This window comes from Centroberyx gerrardi, chromosome 22 (assembly GCF_048128805.1).
Source record: "Centroberyx gerrardi isolate f3 chromosome 22, fCenGer3.hap1.cur.20231027, whole genome shotgun sequence".
NCBI classification, from domain to species: Eukaryota; Metazoa; Chordata; class Actinopteri; order Beryciformes; family Berycidae; genus Centroberyx; species Centroberyx gerrardi.
In genome coordinates, this window is record NC_136018.1 from 6,371,041 (window position 1) to 6,397,461 (window position 26,421).

Genomic DNA, 26,421 nt, shown 5'->3' on the forward strand with positions numbered 1-26,421 from the left:
TATAATAACCGTTTGTACTCCCCAGTACTACATTTTGACAGACGCTTTATCGTTTTGCAAGTTTCCTACTGGTTTTGTCATTATCACCCCATTTTCTTTTGGCATACAAAAGGCTCAAGAAAGGTAGTGAGAGGTGCGGAGTAGCACACAGATTTAAAGCAATAACATGGTGGAGACTAATGGTTTTAGAGTATGCCCCTTCTCTTACCATTCATTCCATGTTACCCCAAACCCTCACACCTTACCATCTGGGGTTTTGCGGTTATTTGAAACCTGGCATGAATTTTCAAAATCTCTACTCTCCGTTGAAGTAAGACTGCGCTTCGTCAAAGAGGGCTTTGTCATCGTTTTGTTTTTCTACGCAACCGGTGACCCTCCATTTTATCAACTAATGCAACCATAAGATACACAGACAATGGTTTGAATTTGCAGCTTTATGTTCCTCCATCTCACAGCATTTATCTTAGCTCTTCCTCCATTTGAGACAAGTACATTTTCATAAACCTATTGAAAAATGACATTGTCGTTTACTGTTTCAGCAGTAGATACTATGATAAATGAGTTAGACCATTCATAGGCAAAAATCATTATTAATATCTATTCCATTTGAGCATCATAGAGAAATTAGTGGAAAGTGGAAGAAACTCCGCCCGCCGAACTTGACAACAGTTGTCTTCCAATCAGTGTATTTATTTGAAAAATGTTCTCCAAGGCGCCAATGTGCGAGTGTTTAGGAGATGCTTTGGAGTTAATGCTGGGCAGCGTTTGGCGTCCATCTGTTTGTCAACCCTCTAGGAGAGGAAATGAGGGTGGCTGGGGCACATGCCTTCCCCGAGTGTTTATTTAATACATCACATCTCATGAAAGGCTCTTGGACTCATTCAAGGTTATTTGGTTTCCCCCGTGGAGCTCGACTTCGCCGTACGCTGACAGGCTCTTGCCACAGAGAGGGTGGTCTGCCTTTCCCATCGCAGCCGAGCCTTAAGGGAAACCAGGGCAGAGTGGATGAAGCAGCACTGCAGCGCTAATAATAGAAAGATAATGCACTGCAAATGGTGTTGTAACTAATATTTAGCTATTTAAATGGATGCAAGTGTTTGAAGTGAGGGGTAGCAATCGGGGTAAACTATTCTTCTGCCAATAAACTAAACAGAATTTCGCATCATGATTGATCCCAGTACACAGAAAACTCGCCCCTCGCTACTCTTTGAGCTTTATTTCCCAAAGTTTTGCCACGTCTTCGGCGGAGGTGGACGTGTGCACCGCTGCGTTCTTGGTGGGCCCGAGCAGGAGGAGAGATGCGAAACCTCGGCGCGGCCTCCCAGGTGGACTCAAGGAGAAATGCAAATAAATAGAGCTATCTCTGTGTCTGCGTGGTCTGATAAGGGCCCCGGGCTATTCATAGCTTGACAGCTCGACTCTCCTTGGTTCCCCTGAAGATAAACCGACCTTGCACCACACCAGTGTCTTAAGATATTCCTTCCTGGTTTTAAAACTGAAGAAAAGATCTTGGGTGTTGTGCAAAGTGACGCCTGTATACCTGAGTTACTTGGAAGAAGATTACTATAACTTCATGCACTGTTGTACTGCAAATACTCACAACCGTACCTAGAAATGTACGGCCCTGTATAGAGGAGACATTGTATTTCTCCTACACAGGACAGTATAGATCTGTAGTCTGGTATCCTTCACTGCAAGCCTCGGCTCTGACGTGCCACATTACCACTCGTCTCCAAAGACCCGCTGTAAATCATTTTCAATGAGGTGAATTATTAACCTAGATCCTCACATTCCTCCTGCTGAATCAGCCGTTCTCTCCTTTTCACTGAAACCCAGCTTTCCCCCCCAAAAAAAACGTCCTCATCTCCTCAACCGGCTGCCAGTCACCAACACTATACTCCTTTGATTAGAAGTCACAGCAAACGTGGCTGGTGTGTTTTTTACTGTTCTGTCTCCGTCTGGGGCTTTGAAGCAGCCAGCTACAGTGCAGATAAGCAGGCTGTTAAGGGGGACGGCCCAGCGCTGCCCAGACAGGACTATTGCGAAAGTGTTGGGCTCTCTGAGGAATTCACTGACAGGTCTGGACCTGAACTTCCGCATTGAGCAGGAAGCCAAGTTAACAGTCAGAGAGCCAGATGCAATCCAATTCAACACACCCAAATCTGCCTGCATATGAGTGTCTTTTTTTAAGTTTGTTTTTTTTTTATCAGAGAATAACATTTTAAGGTGGAGTTGATGTCCATGAAGCTCTTATCTTGAAACTGACTGGTGAAAAAAAGGATTAAAATATTGTCAAAGGTGAGTTACGTCTCTGTTATGTTTGATAACTCTACCTTCAATTAACGGTCGACTCCCATAGCTGCTTTTATCTGAGCGTACGGAAAGAACAATATTGAGTTCTGCTGATTGTGACTTTTTCGTATCTGAACTGGCATTTTGGTTTTAGATGCAGTTTATTCTACTGATAAATCAAACAATTTATCACATCCAGTTACAATAGATTGCATCTACCTGAGCAGACATGACGGATAAAGTTCATACTGCACTCACAATCATAGGCTTCCTGGCAAAATCTTTTGATTTAAGCTTTCCTGTGTGATACAGACTTTTTAAAAGCAGCCAAATAATGTTATCATAACAGGACAGAAAATGGCATCAAACAGTCACAACACCCAGCCCTTTCTCTTCTTATAAAAGGAGGCTTCATTGTATTCCTCTACAGTGATAAGGTAATCATAATTAGGTATAATGTGATATGCTGGAAAGGGTGTTGCTGCATATGTGCTTTTGTATACCGCTCCGACTGGGTGGACCTTGCTTTCATAGCAGAGTAGTGTGTGACTCAATAACCACATGAAACTGATAGGGCTGGCCTTTTATTTAAAATGGCCAAGCTAATAGCACTGTCGCTTTGTCCTTGGTGTAGGAAACATTTTGTACAGTCGGCTCCTAAGATAACAGTAAATCACAGGGACGTAAACTAAATTACTAGTGAAGTACACCTCTTAAAGTATCCATTATAAATGATGGGGCAAGGCAGTTTAGTGGCCAGGCTGTTTTTCTTTTAGTGTTTATAATCCAGAGAAGACTGGACCTGATGTTAGACCAGACTCTAGTGTGGTGGGATTTTCAGTAGAATCAAGGGCATTTGATGACTTTTTTCCATTTAATGTCTTTTGAGATGTTATTTAAGATGATATCTAAATGTTGTTTAAGATAAAATACAACAATACTAGGCATGGCCTCCACATATAAGTGCACATGTTGAACTGACAAAGTTTTAGGGGTTAAATCGACTATTCTCTTATTTCCGGGGGTTAAAAATCAAAAGTAAGTGAACGTCATCGGATGTTTCATGGTGTCCTACTTTAGTTAGACTCTACGTAATCAGATTGATTTGATAGTCGCCCCCCCACTGCTGCTCTCCACGCCCATTTCACTGCATTTTTCAAACTACTGGGCTAGGCAGAGAGGGGCTGAAACTGGGGATACCATTCACCGTTTAACCTTTTGGTAGGTGTAAAGTCAGAGTAGGATAGGTGCAGAGTAGAAGAGTATATATGTCTTTGTGTGTTTATGTGTTGGAGGGGGGTTATAGGATGCCAGAACTTCCTGTTGAAGCCTCTGGGGGTGTTGTGGGTAAAATTCAGTGAAACATCTGTGATGGGAGGCACCTGATAACCCCAATCACACACCCGCTGTCACCCACCCAGCTTTCCTCTGACATTCAAGCTAGATTTCTACATAAGAACTAGTTACATCAGATCCTGTGTATTGCTAAATGTCACTTGGGATATCTAACATAAGCGTCCCGCTTCGTAACTCGATTTTATGCCCTTCAGACTTTAGCTGAAGGGCATAAATTTCTCCACTAATTTCTCCACTAATTTCTCCACTTTACAATGCAGTACATTCAGTCCCGCCATGTAAACAGATCTGACTCCGACCCAAGCGTCGATATTTGATCTGAGTAAGAGAGGGAGTTGTTTGAGACGATTTTTACATTAAGGTATACATGTTGTGCTTCGATACGGCCACTTAGAGTTGTCGTCTGCTTTCCATTTTCTCGCCAGAGGGTCATGACTTCCACATGTGTATTCATATAAAAAGTTGAAAATGTACTGTATATTCCCTTTTTTTTTTTTAAGAGATTTTATTGAGTATCATCTGCTGGGAGAATGCAAGAGTCACTTTGCGTGCCGCATTTTCAGTCCCTCTAAAGAAATTTCTGCGGATACTATAAGTACAGTGGTTGGTTTTGTGTCCACATAGTTTCAGAGTGGTTTCTAGGAAGGAAATAGAGACGGTGTAAATAAGCAGAAACATATTTTTATGATAATAAACTGAGCTCAAATGAGAACATACTTACATACCTTTATACTGCAGAAAGCTAATATATAACATAATAAACATATGAACCTTGCTGTACAAAATGTAATTTCTGAAGGGAAATTAAGTTATCCTGTTCTTCTGTCCATCTCGCCTTACAGAGGCCAATCTATGTCATCAATCTGGCCTCGTTGTGGCAACCATGTCCAATTAACATGGAAAACTGAGCCCAGTTCAGAGCACATTCTGCATCAGTAATGGCTGCTCTTTGAAACAGCTTTAGTCATGCCAGTCCTTCACTTCCAACCATGAAGTGCTCTAAAGGTTCTCCAGTAACGCTGATATAAATCTTCTCTTAACTTAACTTGGGATCCAGCATGATTTCAAATCTGCTCCTTGTCAAAGCCTGATTTCTGCAGCTGTAGATGTTGCAGCATATTATTATTGGATTAACTCTTTCCTTATCCATGCCCATTTGGGATTTACACTGCAACAGGAATCATATTTGCAGGCTCTTCTGACAATCATTGCTAGATGCTGTTTGCTACGATGACATCAGTTTGAGGTTCACACCTTCACTGTGGTTCTTCAGTTGCACGCATGATGAATGTGTGAATGGGGAAGTACAAAAATAAATATGCAATGTTTCCTAAGCTTTTATTCCATGCTGATGGGTGGAGTGTGCACTCATTGCTGTCATAGTCGATTATGATATGAATCCATTCTTGCATTATAATCTGACAGAGTAACTTTTGGGTCAACAGCAAGATATGTGTTTACATAACCTTGTTTTCAGTCTGTAAATTGAACCCTTGAATAGCAGATATGCTGTGGAGTAGAAGCAGTAGATTAAGTTTTGTTGCTCCTCTGATGGTTGTAAATTTTCACCTTCTCACCAAAAAAGCAACTTTTACCTCCATGGCCGATGCATGTTATTTCCATGGTTGACCTCTCTGACTTTCCTCTCTTACTGTATGGGAGTTGGGACCGCTCCCTTTAATGTCTTTGGCTTCTGAAAAGCAGCTGGTGGGAGTGACTTGACTGATACACTAATCCTTTCCTCGTGTGACTTTAAAAATACACATTGAGACTGGCATCAGCCGCTCACACAGTGTTTATGTGTTCTGTGTGATTGTTAGTGAGCAAATAGCTGACGTGGGCCAAAATCATACAGGGATTGTTGCAGTGCGACTGGTTGTCATAACACAAAATAAAATGTGATACCAAAGCAAAATGAGAAACAAATGATCCAGAGGAATGAAAATAATCAAGGACTGATGCTTTTTAGATATTTATTTTGATGCTGATGCCAAATGCTTTTGGTGTTTTATCACAAGCCATGCATTCTTGAAACTGAAGTTGCTTGTTTGTCTCATAAAATTTTGTTTATAATGTGATTTTTACAAGTTAGGAAAATGCTTGTTTGTGTGTTTGTTAATCTAAAAGATCCCCACTTACGGATGCCAAAGCAGTCAGCTAGTGCAGCCATTATGTGGAAAATCACAGTATTTACCAAAATGTATTTGGTGCATGTAATTTATTTGTTTTCAGACCATTAAAACACACGTGACATAATGTTAGTGCTGGAGACTTAACAGGGTCACAGGATTTGCAAAAGGTTCCTCGTGTCACCATTTCCGACACGATTTCAACATTGCAAGGCGCAGGAAGTTGCCCTTTACCACTTCCTTCTGTTTAGAGGCCCACCAGCCATTCTTGTAGAAGGGGTGGAGGACTACAAGTAACTGTGAGAAAGAGAAGTGAGTGCATTTTGTATTGTACATAAATTCATCCTCAAACACACACACACACACACACACACACACACACACACACAGGACACATAAAGATCATTGTTTGATTCTCAAAGAAATGCAGTCAGTTTTCCGTACTGTCTGCATTCTTTTGAGAAATCTTTCAATCTTGCAATGTGATGCCGCTGCTTGCGAAATTATTCACCCCCGCATCTTTCTTTCGTCTAAGATCTACTCGAAGCAGTCTATTCAATTAAAGGAGGAGTGAAAACAACCACACTCATTTTCTCATAAGCTTCATTTTTTCAAAACAATACACACACAGATACACATCTGCTAAGACGCTGAAACAATATTGATCCATTTCCATTTCACATTCAGATGAGTGCTGTATGAACTCTGGCCTGGAACAGAATCAGTCACACTTGTCTCCACAAAGTGATTAACAGCTTTCCCCGGCTGTCTACTTGGCTGCTGATTTAATTTCTGCAAAAAATGTTTTCCCTTATAGTCTGATCTAAAACTTTACTATACTGAATCCAAACTGAGATGGGAGGAGGTAGTGAATTCCATTTTCTGGAAGATAATATTTTCATATTTAATGTACCGTGACAGCAGAAAAACAAGATTGGAGTTTTGGTTGTACAAACATTTCTTGGAGGCAGAGCTGCGCTGGAGGCAGAAGTGATCTCATTGGTTGAGTTAAACATCAGTGGGCGGAGCTAAAGAACCACAGTTGAACCACAGAGTGCAGGTTAGCTAACTGCATGGTAAACTTGAATGTCACCCCAATCAAAAAGATTTTCTGGCTAAATAATGTTGACTGACTGAAGTTAGACTGTTAGACTGAAGACAAAATGAAGTCATTGCCATTTATGTTTTTATTTATAGTTTGACTAAGATTCCTTCTTTGCAATTCAAGTTTGCCAGTTAGCTAACTTGCACTTCAAAAAAACACCAAGAAATGTTTTTATAACTAAAACTCCAATCTGCAAAAAAAGTAGGCCAGTGTAAATCAGATCCGAGAGACTCAGAGAGGGAAAGAGCTCAACAACAATGTGGGTACAATATAATAATACACATTCAGTGGTTAGACAGATCACAGCCACGTTTCCTGTCAGCTGATCAAAAAAATACTGAACCCTCACCTGCTGGCTCTTGAAAATGTGAAGTAGCTAGGTTGAGGAGGAGTGAGCAGTTGTACTGTACTCCATATATACAGTAGGTCTGCCATCACTGAAGTTGCTGCTCCATCCATGCACTCCTGTGACTGAATGAACTCTATTGACACTCTACTGAGACTTCTGATGAAGTCCTATTCCTGAGCTGAACCGGTCATGTTCCACTATAGGAAAACAGGGAGTCTGTTTTGACTGCACATTCTAGCCCGTCATAACATTTGCTCCCAGAAATGGGGCTGCACGTAGTATGTGTGTGTGTGAGAGAGAGAGACAGCATACATAATTAGCTATGGAAATCTCCAGTGAATCCTCTTGACTTGTTTTCAGGAAAAACACAGCTACTCCAGTCGACCCACAGGCTATTTTGTTTCTTTTGTCTGAAATAATTAATCTTGGTGATGCTGATTTTCATTCCGTACGTCCGTAGTCTGGGTCTAACTGTGGGTCATGTCTGGGTTAAACTGTGGATATGAATCTCTAGGAATGGGGTGTATGAGTCAGTATTGACCTTTGATCCAATATACAGTAAAATAAGTAGAGTATGAGTATGCATGGTTTCATTTTTCTTAGGACTCTCAGTTTCATGCTTTAGGGATCAGTGTTTTGTGAATTTACAGTATTTGAAGTCATGGGAAATAGCATTAGTCTTAGTATTTTAAGTAATAGCATACAGTATTTAAAATAATGCATTGTCATTGTCATATATGATGATGTGAACAAGTGTTGAAGTGCACTGAAGTATGATTTCTACTGGTTATTGTATATCTACTGCATACTGTAATCATGCAGAGTGAGGGCTTTATCCCTATACACATACTGCTGTTGAATGAGATTATAGGACTGACTGTAATAGTGAATTGGGAGGTGAAGGTCTGCAGTTTAAACTGGAGTATGTTTGAGAACCTTCATTCAGTTCAGCACTCAAAACAGTGTTGAGAAAGCAGGAGTGTCAGAAGATGGCATGTATGAACACATCAGAATTAGACCAGTGTTTTGATAGAGATCACCAGGAAGTTAGACTCTGCTTGACTGATGGATATGAGCCTGTCAGAGGCTTCTGTCAGCATACAGTGAAAATCATAACCTGCCGCTGCTGAAGTGTCAATTCAACATGTTATAAATGTGACAAAAATATATAAATGGCAGCAATTCTTGCAGATTTGAAGCTCTCTAGTTGAGAGAGCTACCAGACAAGTTGCAACCAATAATGAATGCCTGGAGTTATGCACACATGCTTTTTTTTTCTTCCTTCAGTCTTCACTGGAGATGTTGTGTAAGACAGCATAGCCTCGGGCTACATATTACTACCTCAAAAGTTTCAAAGTGAAGTAATATCTTACAGCTGGGTGTGTAACATAGAAAGCAGAAATATTGGTAATTCATGCATGTGTAGTTGTAAGTCTTGCATACAATTATGTTGGTAAAGCTTTTAAATGCAAATTGGAATTTCACTATTCATTTGATACATTCTGTCACTGTCATTCATCATGACAACTGCATCCAATCAATGAAAAGTCTATGATGGCATGCAGCACCAATCAATAAAGTGCATTCATAAACATTGTGCTTTGACAATGGATGATTGTCTGAGTTCTGATGATGAGAAAATTGTTTGCAGTCTTCCCTTCCAGTGTTTTCTGTGTCTCATTCTTCTGTTGTTGCTTTTACCAGATGGATGACATTGACGCCATGTTCAGTGACCTGCTGGGGGAGATGGATCTCCTCACTCAGGTGAGTTCAGTCAGTTGCCATGACAACCGTAAGACATGAAACATAAAATAGGCATGCAGAAAATGTAGCAAATGGTCATACAAAGTGTTTCATTCCAAAGCTCCATTCCAAGACTTTTGCTTAGAAATTAGCTATATATTTTTTTTATTTTTTGTCTGTATTTTTGAAGAACTGACTGTTGAATTTTGGGTGGATTTTGTTTTTTTTATGATAAATATAGTCAAAAAGACCCAAAAAGTAGGAGCGCCATTTGTTACCAGAAATGTCCCTGGCAGATTCCCCATGGCAGGATAATTCGAGCTGAAATGCATTGATAAATAGCTACAGCATTTTGGAATGAAACCCTTTATCCATAGCCTACTCTTCATGCTATAATATGACAAGCAGACAAGCAACACATGAACAACAACACATGTTTTCTCCAGATTGTCCATGGCCAATTCTCTCACATAATACATTAATCAGCAGTAAATAGACTTTTTCTACTTTAGAGACAGATGACAACAGCACTAAAACCCACCATCGATCACCAAGACACTTCAGACTGGCAAGCACAACAGACACAGCAGGGGAAACACTCCTTGTGGTCATCTAACAACCATAAATTACACTCTCTTTTAGAAAGGAGGTCAAATGGCAAACTCATAAGCTAGCTAGACATCACACTTTTTTTTTTTTTTGCGAAAAGCCCTGCTGATCCCTTTGATGTTGTTTTTCAAACCACCAGTCATTTTAAATCACCTCCATGTTACCAGCGGTGCTTCATATTAAACACATTATATCAAACATACAAGTCCAGCTATGCGTAATACTTAAAAACAGATGCCATGTAAACATTATGCTTTCTTACATAATCATCAGGACAATTTATTTTTCAGAGCGCTGCGAATGTGTTGTGGATTATAGTAACTGAGCCCCCTGGGGTTCTTGCAAGGGGTTCTCGCTAACTCCCGTGGCTGCACAGAAATTGCATTCATTCTCTTATAAACATGGTCCCTTGTTCATTCCTCCCTGCAGAGTCTCGGGGTGGAAACCGTGCCTCCAGAATCTCCCCCCAGCACCAACAAGGAAGTCAACTTCTCCATCGGCTTCACAGACCTGAATGGTGATTTATATTCGTAGCCCTGAGACTGTCTGTGCAGTGTCAGAAATACTGCAGAGGCTGGGCATTTGGGTTTGGCAGTAATGGTTATTACTACAGTGCACCAGTTGCACCGTAGGGGTGGGGTGGGTGGGGGGGGGGGGGGGGGGGGGGGGTACTGTATGTTTCATCAATTACCTAGAAAATTACAATGATTATGATCACAGGGAGAATCGACGCTGACGTAAAAAGGGCAGAAAAACACTCCGTTTTGCCTCTGCAGTGTGTCTGGCTACTGTTCAGGCTACGATTTCAGACAAAGATTAAGGTCACTGTGCCTGCTAATTATTCACTGTTTGCCTCTGGCTTTCATGGACTGTAAAAGAAGAAGTAATAATGTTACAGCAAGGTCAGTGTCTGTTGTTATTAGCGCTCCATTTTGGTTATCCCCCCCTCTCCTTGTTGCCCTTTGACCATGGATGCCAGTACTTCAGTTAGTTGTCAATATATTCCTGAACCAAAAACATCAATAAAGGAAAAAAGCACTTCAATGGGTGCTCACAAAACTTGAGGTGCTCTTTGGTTGGGCAAAAGCATATTATAGTCAAAATAGTCAAAAAAGATACAAAGGCAACTCTTCTTTTTCATTAAAAAGACTCCAAACATGTTGAATCTTATTGAATCTTATTGAATCTAACTGTTCCAAAATGGACTAGTCAGTCAATAATGGCTGTTTTAATATTTTGTGACAAAGAAGACCTGCCTTGGCACCTTTCCTGAATATACATTACTAAATCAAAATTCCTGGTCATCTTTTGTACTTGGCAAATAAACCAATTCTGCTTCTAACACCAGAGTCCCTGAACGAACTGGAGGATAATGATTTGGACGCACTCATGGCTGATCTGGTGGCCGACCTCAACGCGACCGAGGAGAAACTGGCGGCAGAGATCGGGGGCCTGAAGGAGCCCTTACCGCCGCCCCCGGACCTGCCGCCGGCACCCCAGGGCCTGGGCACCTACCCCGCCCCCTCCCCCACATCGTCCGAGAGCAGCGGCAGCAGCAGAGTTAGCACCCCGGCCTCCTCCTCCGCATCCCTCTCGCCACCCCCGCCCCCTCAGGGTGCGAAGCCTTCAAGGGTGAGTCACCCAGTGTGGAAAATGACAAAAAAAAACTAACACTTACCATGAACTTTTACTCTCTCTACCAGAGGTGTGACCAAGTCAACTTTGCTCGAATCCCAAGTCAGTCTCAACTCTTGAGGCACAAGTCCCAAGTCAAGTCCCAAGTCTAAATGTAGATTACCAGTCAAGTCCGACTCAAGTCCATGTCATTAATGTCAAGTCTCAAGTCTAAATGTAGAACAGCAAGTCAAGTCAGAACAAATCAAGAGTCCAGTATCAATTTAATATCTTAAAGAAAACAGAATATGTAGGACTTTTCAATGCAATATGGTTTTAATAGGATAAAAACTTCATCATGAGTTTGTTTTCTGTAATCAGTTTCAACTTCAATAAATTCAATCATTCCAGACAAATTCAGAAAACAGAATTTAAATTCAGTCGTCTGCTGGGAAAAAACCCATCACTTTCAATCTAAGTAATTTACACAAACACAAGATCTCAAGTCAAGACTTTAGAAACCTTTTCAAAGTCGAGTCTCAAGTCTTCTCTTCATGCATCAAGTCTCAAGCAATTCAAATTGTGACTCGAGCCTGACTTGAGTCCAAGTCATGTGACTCGAGTCCCCACCTCTGCTCTCTACTGTTTGGAACTTGTCCGAAATGTGAATTAAAAAAGGAGAATCTTAAATAAAGGCCTGTCAGAGTGTTTGGAGATTGGTTACTAATGGTTGTGAGGGACATGTCACCATGCAGCATGAGTGACAACAAAAGGAGAAGTTGTAACGTTATCGCCTGTTCCTCCCTGACAAAACAAATAAGATACAAATCCAAATTTCTGCGCAGTGGAAGGCTGTTCAAATTATAATATAAAAGAAGGGAAAGATGGAGCAGAAAGAGGCAATAATGTAAAAATCTCTATTTTACTGTCACTCCTCCAACATGGTGACGTGTCCTGGTTAACCACTAGTAACCACTGTCAACATTGCGTGACAAGATCCTATTAGACGATAACATCACCAGTTTCCATGTTCTTGCGGATGGACTCTAGTGATGTTTTTCGTTTTAATAAGGAAGTAGATTCCATCAACGAGAAGCCAGCATCTGTTAAAAACCAGCATATGAATTTCTGGTAAACAGAAGTGTCTGAAGAGTGGTATTTCTCTTATTACAGTTGGACGGTGAGATCATGGCAAAGTTGTTTCTGGACAAAGGCGCAGCGGAGGCATCTGTTACAGTTACAGTGCCTCATGAGGCTAAACAGCAGAGACCCTGTCTGGAACAGATCAAACACACACACACACACACACACACACACACACACACACAGAACCATGAGACAGGAAACAGTAACAGGATCAATACCAAAGGTTGGAGCAGGGAGGTGAGATGTGGCAACGGTGGGGAAAGCCAGACGGGAGCTTATTGCTTTAGCAGGGGTTGTTACCTCATCCTTCTGAGGTGAAAACACCAGGTGTGCCGAGGCAACGAGTGCGTCACCATCAGGAAGATGTGTACAAGTTCATTAAAGCTGCGCTGGGCAAGATTTTTAAAAAATACACCCGTCTTATCAGCCTAAATCCCAAACTGGGGCTGCAATAGCGAAGAGCATCCCAAATAGTCTCTGGAGTCATCAACATTAGATCTTTTGCCGCTCATCCCTTTGGTTTCCTTTGGTATAAAGCATCAGAGACCAGCCGGGTTGGTAAACAAGGGTGTGCAGTGTGCAGTTTACTCACTTCTTCTTCTTCTTTCTGGGTATTAAAGTTCAAATTATTCAAACAGTTGCCTCTCGCTGCCATCTGGAGCCACCAACATGCAAACTTAGCTTAGTTTAGCTTTAACAGAATGACTTGTCCCACTATTAAGACATGACACGCCCCTGTCTTACAACATGATAAATAATGACAGATGAATAATCTACTCTTCTACTTAATTCCACTGTGTCATTGCATGTTATTGTTTGTCCTATTCAGGAGGAAATCGAGGCCCAGATGAAGGCCGACAAAATCAAGCTCGCACTCGAGAAGCTCAAGGAAGCCAAAGTTAAAAAGGTAAGGCAAACAAACACTGAACTGATGTGTACGACTCTGAAATCCACTGGCAGCAGTAAACACGACAGAACATTGTGAAATATCTATCTGGTATCTGGAAGCTATCTGGAAGTCATTGTAAAAGAGGTAATGTCGAAACATAGTAGGCCTCTTTCTTCCTATTCTTGTTGGGAGCGCCATTAATCAAAGTAATGGATGGCTCTTTTATCCGGCCAACTTACTGCGGGATAGCTTCCTCTCTGGGTGATATGTGGACACTTTCTCATCTTCAAAGCAGCGCACCAAACTGCTGGCACATGTGGTCACGCATGCAGACCTGCGCATCGGGAACTGCGATTTTACACTAAATCAAGCTACTTTCATGCCGTTAGAATGCCGTACCGTTGTCATTTTTGATGTAATGGAGCAACCGCGATATCTGACAATGATTGCAAATCTTAAAACGTCAAGTTGTACATTACTACTTTATCTCATGGCTTAGCTCACAAGTCTCATAAGTTGCATGGGTGTGACAGTTTTAAGATGGGGATTATAAATTCTTATATGTTGGCTAAAGTCTAACGGAAAACAGAGCTCAGCAAAAAGATGCCTCGTCAACATCTGCCACAATTATAGTTTTCTGAGCAACGGTGACGGTCCCTTTAGGCATGATGGTGTGAAAGCAAGCAAACAAGAGCAAATGAAACTGGTGCTGTGCGAGCGCTGAGGAAACACACACCTCTGGCCACTTTCACAGGAACATCTGTCCTCGGTTGTGAGGTGCAGAAGAAGGTTGCAAGGTTGCGTTCTCAGTGGATTGCGGCAGACTTTTTCTGCGGTCACAGGCCCTCGAAGCTTAAGATAAAACCCCTGGTTCTGGAGCATATTTCCGACACAGGTCCGCTCTTTTTGAAGATACCCACCTTGCATGAGGAGGGAAGAGGAAGGACAGATTATTGATATCCAGGGATACATTCTATTTAACCGTATTGTTTTCCTGGGAAGGTCAAGGCAGAGTAACATGTGATCTAACACGCCAAATCCTCTGCTACGATAGCATCTCTGAAACCCACGTTTTTATGACACAACGCGAGTGACGAGCCGACCTCGGTTCTGCGAAGATCCTCGGCTTCCCAAAGCCAGATTTGCTTCCAGATGAGAGGAAGTGCGAAGCCATATGAGCCCGAGAGGAAAGCACCGCTCCGCTCCAGAGCCAAATTAATCTCAGCCAGCTCAGGGTGAAGAGGGCACTAAGACTGTTTAATAGAAATGAATACAAACCAGGAGAAAGGGACAAAAAGGCCATAGAAGTTCAATAGAAGAGAGAGATAGAGGCACTGATGCTCCAACTGCTCTGGTAAGACTAATGCTAAGATACAGAAACATCCATTTACTGCATGTAGTCTGTTATTAAACTGGTAAAACAGCACATTGCATGTGTTTTAAGGCTCGATTCGACGTCTCCCTCCAGACACACCTGCTGTTGTCCACATCATACTGGAAACTTTTACCTTCGATGTGTCATGCAGATAACGGAAAACCTTGACTTATGATGTAACCACTCAAGAAAGAGTAATGCACTTAAAGCAAGGGATGATATTAGCTAGATTCTGGCATCATAAATTATGACTGTTGTTATTATAACCTCACAGGCTATTGAAAATATTGTCTTGGTTTACTGCTACCCTTCATCATCTGGTTTCTCATAAGCCCATTGCTTTTCTTTAGCTCATATGTAGAAATTTGTACATTTTTTTCTCTTCTTTCTGTGTTTTATCAAAACAGTAAAGCAAAGCATAAAAGCAAAGTGAAGCAAGACAAGGCAAAGTAAAGTAAACAAAAGTATTTCTTGGCAGTTAGTGGTGAAGGTGCTGATGAACGATGGCAGCGCCAAGACGCTGATGGTCGACGAGAGGCAGACGGTCAGAGAAGTGCTGGACAACCTGTTTGAGAAGACTCACTGCGACTGCAACGTAGACTGGAGCCTGTGTGAGACCAACCCCGACCTGCAGCTGGGTGAGGAACTGGAATGTAACATAACATACTGTGTACCATTTGGTGGACGCCTTGATCCAAAGTGCCTTACAGTATCTCGACTGTATCGTTTTATTTTTGACATGGGTGGCAGCAGTGGGAATGAACCCCGAACCCTGGAAGTGTTCGTGACATGCTCTACCTATTGAGTTATGCAGGGCCACAATCCTCAATTAACACACACACACACACACACACACACACATGCACACGCATACACAGAGGCTATGGAAGGTTACGGCCATCATACCAATGCTTTATACTTCAGTTATCACAATGTGACTGTATTGTGTTGTCCTTAAAGTAATAATCCATGACATTTTCATATAAATAAATGTCTGTTTTGCTACTCTCTGCCGCAGACAGATACAACACAATAGTGATTCAACCTGTAGCCAGTTCATCCCGGAAGTGATGCGTTTTATGTTTCCAGCAGCAGCAACAGCAGTTTGTTTGGAATAAACAGAAGAAGAACTGGGTAGCTAGCATGAGCAGCGATAGCCGGCGTGGCCGAACAGACAAAGACAAGAGAAACTCAAACTGCGTCAACAGAAATTCAAAGCCCCGCCCACATTGTTTGACTGACAGGTGATCTGTGGGAGGTGCAGTGCAGAAAAACACCGCAGCAACGAGCGCTGAGCAACAAAGATGGCGCCAAAATCGAAAAAAACACGGATCTCGCAGATTACCACTTTAACAAAGATGTTACATATGCCTGCTGTGTGTGTTTTATCTTCAATTGTCAACTAAACTAAACATACATGTATGTACACACAGGTACACACTCACTCACACACACACACACACACACACAGGCCAATGTGCAGGGTGGGATATTTCATTCAGGTCCAGATGATGGACTGTGTTTTTATTGGCATGATGACAGCCACACTGCAGCAGGCTCACAATGAAGCATTGATCTGACGCCCCTCCACCTCTCTCTCCCCCCTTTTTTCTGTCTCTTAGTCTCACTCTCACTCTCTCCCTCTCTCTCTCACACACTCACACACACACACACACACACACACACAGTGTAGACAGGTGGGTTTAATTTGCTGTATCGGACACTGTCAGTCATCTTCGCTGTCATGAGGAAATAGAAGCCTTATGATCTCAATCCTCCGTCTGTGCTGTCTGTGCTATATTTACTTCAGCTGGTGGACTTCACAAGCATCGGTTTCTCTGGCCACTCGCTGCCATCTGGTTTCCCTATGAAAGCACCGATCTAACAACTTGATCAGGTTCAGCAGCGTAAGGAGATACCTCATATTTTTAAACAACCGATCTCATTTGTCATGATCGGGGAGTCATTTGCAGTCCATCACAAAAGCGGTTACATTATTGAGATATTAGAAGTAGAAATGGTTAGCCTTTGTTAGCAATGCAAATCCAAGTCAATATTCTTTTACTTGAAAATCATATTTACCGTACGTCCTTCTATATTATTATTAGTAGTAGTAGTTATGTTGTGACACACTTAAGAAACTGCTGCGAATGACTTTTCAGAGAACTTGCTTTAAGCCCCATTGACTTGCTGTAGCATTGCTGACGAATGCTGACAAATGCAAACAACTTGTTCCAATATTTCAACAACCAAAACAGAAAGTCGGAGCAGATACCAATTACAAAAAGGGAAGTGCTTTCTGCTTTTTGGATAGGAATACCAGTTCATAACAAAGCAGACAGGGTTCCTAAACACCCGACTGGCACCTTTAACATTAAGCTCATAATTACAGTCCGGACTGTAGACAAACTTTCAAAGAGGAATTAATGTTTTACGCAAAATAAATATTTGACATGGAAGTTTCCGACCCTGTTAATAAAGATGAGAAATTTATGCTGTCAGTGCAAAACAAATGAGGAAACGCGTGTTTCCCTTCGGTCAACATTGTGTCTGTTTTTAAACCAAATGATAGCCTGTGTGTACATTTGCTGAACACTGTCTGACGCTCTGATTGCTGCTTATAGCATGACACACACACAAAACCCTGGACTCTTCCATTAGACCATTTGACTCACAGACAGAGAGGGGGAGGTTCATGTGTCACAACTCTGACTAACTAAGAGCAGCGTGACAGCTTGTCAATGGAAACCATGCATAAATTTAGTTTTTGTACACCTACAATCCCCCCAGACGATTTTATGTTTTATAACTACACTACCAGTCAAAAGTTTGGGCACACCACATTTTCTTTATTTTTACCACATTTTAGAATAAGAGTAAAGATATCAAAACTATGAAATAACACAAATGGAATTATGCAGTGACCAAAAAAGTGTTAAACAAATCAAAACTATCTTATATTTTAGATTCTTTAAAGTAGCCGCCCTTTGCCTTGATGGAAAGGCAAAGGCTTTGGAAAGAAATTCATACATAGGCATCAACTTCACTATTTATATTTGTCTAAGAAGCAAATTTCAAGCATTTTCAGCATAAGCCTTTAGATCAAAATGTGTTTAAGATTATGAAAAACATAGTGCATTCAATCAGGTGTGTCCAAACTTTTGACTGGTAGTGTAAACTAGTGTGGTAAAGTAATATTTCACTAACATATGCAGCCTTTAATCTTTATAAACAACAAGTCAAGGCGAGTCATGCCCAATAAAAGCCCACAGTACTCAACAGCAAGGCAGCCTTCAAACACATCTTTGCTGTTACAGTGCATGCATGCCGGTGGGGCGGCCATGTGCTCACCATGCACACCGCCCGACCACACCATGTGGTTAATGCACTTCAAAGGGTTTTAACTCACTCCAACAGCAAAGTCACACCATCCATTTAGTGATTGCGATAGTCAAACTATAGACTGGATCCCTGGGAGCAATTTATTTAATGCCTACCTCTGCCTCCATTGGCAACCTGTAATTGGGAATCATGGCTAAACTACAGTCAAATGCCCGGTACATAATGGAGATCTACAGCACCAAGTGTGTGGGTGGGCAGAGAGGGAGGAGGTGGAAAGTGCTCTTAATGTGTTTTCGAGTTTTAATGCCATTTAAAGTCCTTCCAGCAAACGAGCTGCTTGTGTTTTATTGAGCCCTTCCTTAATTCCCCCTCCCTGTTTAAAATGGACAATTGCATGGCTGTGAAACCTATTTTGAACCAAGCTCGGCTGATTTAAAGATTTTCGTGACAAACAGAGTATACTACATATGGTAAAAGCGTTTGTTTTAAGATGTCTTGAATGGTGCAAAGCTAAACGAACAGACAGAGGGTAGAAGCAGGGAATCCAGCTGAGCTTTTGTTAAAACACCAGAGCAGGAAAGTGACATTGAGAGTACAAAGGGATTAAACAGCATTCTTGATTCTCTTTTAAACAATAACGCACTGTGGACTCAGTGCGATAGGAAAACCACATTATAACAAAATATAATATTGAATAAGTAAAGCGGAGACTTTTTTTAATTTTCCAAAGCTACAGTCTCGGTGTTAGTATCTGAGTGTGCTGAGGGGTTGTTTTCACGGCTGACAGAATAATAGATTAGCTGTGTTTGCTGACATCTGAGTTTGCTTTCCTCTTGGCAGAACGGGGGTTTGAAGACCATGAGAACCTGGTGGAGCCACTCTCAGCATGGATGAGGGACAGCGAAAACAAAGTCCTCTTTCAAGAGAGGGAGGGCAAATACGAGGTTTTCAAAAACCCTCAGGTACGTCCCCTGCACTGTAAGCACCTTTATAAAGCGACCCGTAGTAGCTTTGCCTCTCTGGACGCACACTGAGTGATCGTAGGTGATGTGTACGGGACGTCCCGAAAGTTCAACAACTGGCTAGTCCATTTTTCTTGGCCTCCGTTCACGCAAATCTATCTCCACGTTATTTCAGCTCAGCTCCATCTGGCTATCTTCACTGTTGAATTGTTGTCTGAATTATGAGATGTCGTTTTCTGCGCAGAGGATGACCTCTTACATTTATGTCTTCACTGTAATGTATCAAACAAAACAGCTTCAGGCGAAAGACACCGAGGTCTTGGCATGTTTGTTGATAGAGCGGGACTCCTTTATAATCTCTAAGTATTTAATGGATTCGGTCTGTTGGCAGGGACGGATAGCTGGGTCGGAGTGTATGGAAACCTGTGAGATACTCTCATTTTTAAAGCACTCCATCATGCCTTCCCCCGTCCCCCAACAAAAGGCAGACCTACTTTATACGTCCCTATCAATTTACCATTTCAACTTGTGACAAAAGCTACCAAAACAGAATTCCCCTTAGGGCTTTCTCTCACCACGATCAAAACAAAGGCTATGATATGATACCGAGCCAAAGTAGTCCAGCCACATTAGGACGATCATTAGCAGGGTCCGACCGATAGCTGCCGATAGCAGATGTTTTGTGCCAGTATTCAGTATCTTAAAATTTCATTCATTTCTTTTAATCTGAATTTTATTCTGGTCAGGGTGGAAAAGCCTCTGACAAAGCATTTAGACCACGGGACACGAAAACTCCCCTTTGAAACCCAGGATAGTAGTAATAACAATAAAACATACTCATATATACTTAAGTGGAATCCAATGAAAATGTGGCATTAGAATCAATTCAGGTTCAATCAGGTTGAGGGCTTCCCATAGACAACCAGTGTAGAATTGATCAATCATACAATAAATATCCATTATATTTGAGGTGGATGACACAGTGGTGGTGACCCAATATATCAGTCTAACCCTAATCATTAATGTACTTTGTGTTGAGTAAAGACTTTTTTTTTTCACTGCAGAACTTTTATCTGTGGAAGAAGGACAAGAAAGCTCTGAAAGACATAAAAGACAGAGACAAGGAGTTATTAATACAGGTAAACACACACATACGCGCACACACACACACACACACACTGACAGTCACACAACAAAGACATAAGTGAAATATTTCCTTTGAGTGATGTTCAATGACTTTAAACTCAGAATTCTTACTTTAATCTCAGAATTCTGACTTCTTTCTCAGAATTCTGATTTTATTCTCAGAATTCCAAGCTTAATCTCAGAACTCAAATCGGCTACCTTTTTCACATGTGGCCCTAATCCTCTTCCGTACTTACATGCCTTTACCTACATAGGAGAACTTCTGTGGGACGTCCATCATCGTGCCTGACCTGGAGGGGGCGCTCTACCTAAAGGAAGACGGCAAGAAGTCCTGGAAACAGCGGCTCTTCCAGCTGAGGGCCTCGGGAATTTATTACGTACCCAAAGGGAAGAGCAAGGTCAGCGAGTCAGGGGTCAAAGGGGGGCATTTGTGGCAAAAAAAAAAAACAGACAATAAAAGCACCATCCAGCAGCTAAGCCTCTAGTCCAGCACGCATTCACTTGAGCTGCTGCCGGACCGAAAGTTCCCCCTTTATAAACAGCAGTGGTGAAAGATGAAAATGCCCCGGCAAATATTCACGCTATGTCAACTGAAACCTTAATGAAATGTGTGCGGGAGGGTTTTTTTCCCCTTTTCATTGGGACTACAAAGTTCTAGTGTGTAGTCTCTCTGCTTCATCAACCCCGCTCCTGTTTCAAACCCGGCTGAATATAACTGGAGCCTTCCCCTCCCGCTGGCTACCTACAGTACATTCACTTACTGTATATCTTTGATCTCCTGGCAGCTCCTACCCTCAAACATACCATTCATACAGTATATTATGCCTGGCTACTGTATATTGTTAAGATATACTGTATCAGTTGAAGAGGCAAGGGGGGCTGTGATGACAACAGCCTCTAGATCTTATTAAAAAAAAGAACGTGGTATGTTAATTTGGCAATAAATCATCTTCAGGTCAGTGTTTGGAAACATTGCAGATCAAATTATAATGCAGTCTCCCTTTTTTAATCCTCAGTCGTCCCGTGACCTGGTCTGCTTCATCCAGTTTGACAACGTGAATGTCTACTATGGCAAAGACTTCAAGAGCAAATACAAAGCCCCGACAGACTTCTGCTTTGTCCTGAAGGTACGTTAAGGTCGAAAAATACTATCAGCCTCAAAGCCGCAGATCCCATCAGTGCAGAATTGATAAACAGAGAAAGCTGCACTTCCCCTAACCATGATGTCGAAGATAGCATTTACAGTAACGCTTCTTCTGAGTGATTCGTCGATGTAGCGGCTTCACTGGTTGGAGTTGTGAGGCATATCGTTATACAATATGTTGCACGGCGCTGGAGATATTAATGCACAAATTGATTATCTTGTGTATGCAGGTTTCTGGCGCTTTGGTCAGCTACACAGCTGGTTGCTTTACTGGAAATGTGACTTGCAGTAAACAGTCTATTAGTTTGAAGAAGTGAAAGAAGACAGTTTTAGCCAATTCAACTGAAAGTCAGAAGATAAAAATAATCAGGGACTTTTCAAATAGTTCTTAATCTTAATCTTTTTTTTTTTTCAATAAAAGAACTAAGCATTCGCGAGTATGCTGACTGCCTTTCATTAATATTCTTACTACTTCCTTTAAGACCGAGAGATGCTGACTGGCACGAAAAAAAAAGTGAGAATTGGATGAGTTGGTGGTTAGTCTTGGAGGGATCTGAAACTACTCTTTCTTTCTTTTCCCCTATCTTGTCAGGGAAACACTAGAATCAGCAGATACCATTAGACTAGATGTGGAGGATCAAAGCCAAAAGAGCTTAGAGAGGCAAGGAAACTGAATTACCTAGCAGTGAAAGACAGAGAACTCAAGGTTACAGTTGAAGGAATGAAGGCTGTGAGGTGCTGCGGGGAAATGTGACCTCAAGCTGCCAGAGCGGACATTTTGGAAGGCCAGCCAGGCTTCACAAGGCCTCTTACATCTACTCCTGCAGTTGGGACTCAAACAGTAACAGGTTTAAAACTGCTTCATTAGTGGTATAGCGTAATGAAGATCACACAAAAGTAACAGAAACTGTATTCGGGATCCAAAGCGTTAAGTTAGGGTGTGTTTGACAGATTGGTGAGGTGTTATTTGTTGGTTGCCAAAAATTACTTCAAGGACCAGAGCAACTCAATTTCTCTTCAACATTCAGCGATCATATACAGTGGAATAGCCTGAGGTAATCTCTCATACCATTCCCATTATGTACAACTGATATCATGATACCAGTGATGGAAAAAGTACTCAGATCCTTTAAGTAAAAGTAGCAATACATAATGGAAAATACTCCATTAAAAGTAAAAGTCCTGCATTCAAAAGTTTACTAAAGTAAAAGTATAGAAGTATTAGCAGTAAAATGTACTTAAGGATCAAAGGTAAAACTACTCATTCTGAAGAATGGTCCCTTTCAGAGTGTTAAATGCATTAACCTGTAAGAAGTATTTTAATGTTGCAGGTCTAACTGCTCCATATACTGTTGGGGAGTTTAAACTCCAACAATGCAACATATTTTATGAGCTCATCGTGTGTTTTGAATGTAAAACCTTATTCTGCAAAGTAACTAGTAACTGCAGCCATCAGATAAATGTAGTGGAGTAAAAAGTACAATATTTCCCTCTGAAATGTAGTGGAGTAACAGTATAAAGTCTCACAAAATGGAAATACCCAAGTAAAGTGCCAGTACCTCAAAATTGTACTTAAGTACAGTACTTGAGTAAGTGTACTTAGTTACTTTCCACCTCTGCATGACACCAGGGTATTTAACTCTGTTTCTCTGCTAACCTTCAGGGGAACAACACTCCACTGTAGAATTCATATGTTATTCATGCTGTTCACATGTTATTTTTAGGGTGCAGTCAATGTTTGTGAACTTGAATGAACTGTGAGAGATGGCAAAAGTGACTGGGATAGCACCCAGGGGGATTTCCCTGGGATAATGGGACATTTTCTGGTCCAACTACAAATACCATTTCAGCATAATAACACACAAGTTTGAGTTTTAGTTCTCTGGTTTCTGGTTTTGGACAAATGTTGATTGGACTGCCCTAAACCACAGAAATAATGTATATAAAATCTAAAATCCATATAATTGGTGTTGCCCTTTAACACTATGATTCTAGACTTATTCTGCCCCCTTGTGGTGTCTAATACCCTAAAGATCACAAAGGCATCACATGGAAAACATTGAATCATCCTAATCACTGAGCTAGTTATGGCCCTCAGGCAGAGTGAAGGCATCTTCTCTTTCTCTGAATGAACTAATGAAATATAAGCAATGAGCTCATGTCAACAACAGCTGGAGGGGAAAAAACAATTATTTGTTGTATAAGATGGACACGGTGCCATGTGTCTATCCACAGGCTGGTGTTAGTGTGTTTTGAACCACTGTTGTCTGGGAACCATGTTAATACTGGCTGACAATAACAAGATTTCTATGACGCATTCAATGTAAGATAGCAGTGGAAAAAATGCACCAAGTTATATTGATGTGAACCTCAAAATGACAGTATAGATTAAGTAAGGGAACAAATGTTTGGTTAAATAGTTTGGTTTGACTGACCTATAATCATGTTTGTTATGTGGATTTGTGTCTACAGCATCCTCAGATCCAGAAGGAGTCTCAGTACATCAAGTACCTGTGTTGTGACGATGCCTGGGCCATGAACCTTTGGGTGACCGGAATACGGATAGCAAAGGTGAATTTGGCCAACTGGTTTAAGCCTGCATATCCTAAAATATAATCTCCACTGAACAAGAAGACATAAACCTGTCCTCTGCTTGTTTTCTTGAACTTTCAGTATGGCGTGGCGATGTATGAAAACTATAAAACGGCGGCGAAGAAGGCGGCCGTCACCTCTGTGTGGACGAACCGCAGCACTCCATCTAGCTCCAATCCGTCCACACCCTCACCCACCATCAAAGGTAGCAGGAAACACCAGCTCCCCTTACAGAGCGCTTCACTGACGGGAATCTGTGACAGCGTATGACATGTCAGATTTACTGATATGCTGCAAACTTTTTCATTGCATGCTCTCTCTATCTCTCTCTCTCTCTTTCTCTCTCCTAGCCAAAGCACCCAGTCAGGCAAATGGACATGCTGCCAAGCCCCAACCAAGACCGGTATCCAAGGTACAGAAAAATTAATATCAAAAAGTCAAATCAACAGCTTTAGACGAACAAATACTTCCTCTATAAGCACCCTACAGTATATTTTACAAATGGTTGGAATAACTTAAAAACTAACCCAGCGTGTAATAATAAACTATATAATAATAAACAAATAAATTTTAGTTATAGAGCACTTTTCAAAACCAAAGTACTTCACAACAAGGAACAAGTGCAAGGAATAAAACATGTAGTGCAAAATGAAAACTCAAGGTACTGTAATAGATAAAAAGACAAACAAGTAAATCAAAATCTTATAGAGAATTTAAAATATGAGGCAACTAAAATCAGACCAGGATTAAAGGTAAGCTTTAGGATAAAAGTATGTTTTGGGAAGTGATTTAAAAGATGACACTGACTTAGCAGGTGGTTTATGGTTTAAAGTTTCTGGTTTTATTCTCTGTTCACTCAGGACTTTGGGAACGCCTCTCCTGCTCCACCTCCACCTCCTCCACCACTGACCGAGATCCTCCCCCCGCCTCCCCCAGACCCAGTTCTGCCCCCTCCACCGCCTCCCTTGGCTGCCAAAGCCTCCTCCCCACGGCCCGCCGCCGCCCCGCGACACCTGCCGTCAAACTTCCCTCCACCTCCGCCCAGCATGGACAGCCTCCCGCCCCCGCCGCTGCCGCCCCCCTCTGACAACACCTCAGAGGCCCCGCCGGACTTCCTCCCTCCCCCTCCTCCGGCCGCAGGCTTCGGCTCACTCCCGCCTCCACCTCCGCCGCAGATGAACTTCCCGCCGCCGCCGCCGCCAGCTGGTTTCGGTGGCGTTGACCAGTCTTTGCCTCCTCCACCACCAGATCCTGGCTTTTTACCCCCGCCTCCGCCCCCGCAGATGTTCACGGGGGCCGGAGCGCCTCCTCCTCCTCCACCACCTCCACCTCCGCCCGCTGCCGCCCCGCGGGCCGGGGTGCGGCCTGCCACCTCGGTGAGGAAGCTGCCTCCTGCTCCACCCAAGAGGACTACGCCATCGCTACAAGGAGCAGGAGGAGGAGGAGGAGGTGGAGGGGGAGGAGACTTTATGTCCGAACTGATGAAAGCCATGCAAAAGAAACGTAGTGACCAGTAACTAATTTGTGTACTATACCATGCCTGCACAAGCCTTAGGAACGACTTAACCCTTAATCAATTTTTCCTTGATTCAAGCAAAGCATCTCATATATACTAAGGATGGGACTATACGCTTATCTCACGATACGATTCGATACGCGGTTCACGATTCAATACAACCACAATTCGATGTAATAAGTTAAAGTTAAGTGACACCAAAGTATGACTGAATTTTGTTTATTTCTGAGACACAAATCTTTCTAGCGATGGCATTGGCTTGCTAGAATGTAAACAACAATTTTAAAATGTCATTACAAAGTGAAAATAATATAATTTGGATGGAGAGCTTGTGAAACTGTGATGGTCAAGTCGTCTCATTTGTGATTACTACAGCAGAGTAAAATGGAGCTAATATCGTGATTCATTTTTCAGCCCCACGATATGTATTGTCACTTTTTTGTATTTTTTGTATTGTGATATATTGAATTTCAATATATCGTCCCATCCCTAATATATACATACACAGCAATAAATAAAATCTCCAGTTGAAGGCAGTGCACACCAATAAAGACGGTCTGCAGCCTCATTTATCTTTGTTTAAGATTATAGAGACATCCAAGGCAAAATCTTGTGTGAATCAAGTGAAAGGGCAATTATTCTTAAGACCAAAGAGTAATAGTATAGCTGTGCAGATGATGTTATATAACACCAATTATATATCATATGAGTTATGTACAGATCAACTAGGAATTTAGTGCTTGAATATTTTTGTGGGGAGATTTCACAGGCAGCACTGTTACATATTAAGATGGGTTTTTTTTTGTTTGTTTTTAGCAAAATATGATGTGTTTTTTTCATACGAATGGATATCAGAGATGACACAACACATATGAAATGTAATGCTGTCATTTCGGAAAGAGACACTCTTACAGTACTGTATATATCTCCAAAGTTTTGCATGGAGGGCTGTAAATACTGTAAAAATATATCCTGTGATCATTGGGAATATATGCTATACCCACTGCTGAAGTACTGTTACCTAAATAAAGCCTCCACTCTACTATGGCAAACTATGTTGACGTGTCCCCTTAAAATTTTTTGTGGCGTAAGAAATACATCTGAACATCATT

The 26,421-nt window shown here is 41.7% G+C and overlaps 1 protein-coding gene across 2 annotated transcripts; it reads left to right on the forward strand.

Annotated features, from left to right (window-relative positions):
* The first annotated feature begins 2,120 nt into the window (after positions 1–2,120).
* On the forward strand, positions 2,121–26,364 carry apbb1ip (amyloid beta (A4) precursor protein-binding, family B, member 1 interacting protein). 2 transcript variants are annotated; one of them, XM_071895487.2, is made up of 14 exons: positions 2,121–2,298; positions 8,936–8,995; positions 10,013–10,100; positions 10,932–11,215; positions 13,173–13,250; positions 15,086–15,245; positions 18,790–18,911; positions 19,976–20,050; positions 20,312–20,455; positions 21,074–21,184; positions 23,674–23,772; positions 23,875–23,998; positions 24,144–24,205; positions 24,654–26,364. In XM_071895487.2, the coding sequence occupies exons 2-14, from the start codon at positions 8,936–8,938 to the stop codon at positions 25,308–25,310; spliced, it is 2,064 nt and encodes a 687-aa protein (XP_071751588.1). In that variant the 5' UTR covers positions 2,121–2,298; the 3' UTR covers positions 25,311–26,364. The 2 variants fall into 2 exon arrangements, with proteins under 2 accessions (XP_071751588.1, XP_071751589.1); XM_071895488.2 differs by having other exon boundaries at positions 24,150–24,205.
* The last annotated feature ends 57 nt before the right edge of the window (positions 26,365–26,421 follow it).

Coding starts and splice junctions, on each gene's coding strand:
- apbb1ip (XM_071895487.2), top strand. CDS start 8,936: ATGGATGACATTGACGCCATGTTCAGTGACCTGCTGGGGGAGATGGAT. Junction 20,456..21,073: donor TACCCAAAGGGAAGAGCAAG/GTCAGCGAGTCA, acceptor TTTAATCCTCAG/TCGTCCCGTGACCTGGTCTG. Junction 24,206..24,653: donor AACCAAGACCGGTATCCAAG/GTACAGAAAAAT, acceptor CTGTTCACTCAG/GACTTTGGGAACGCCTCTCC.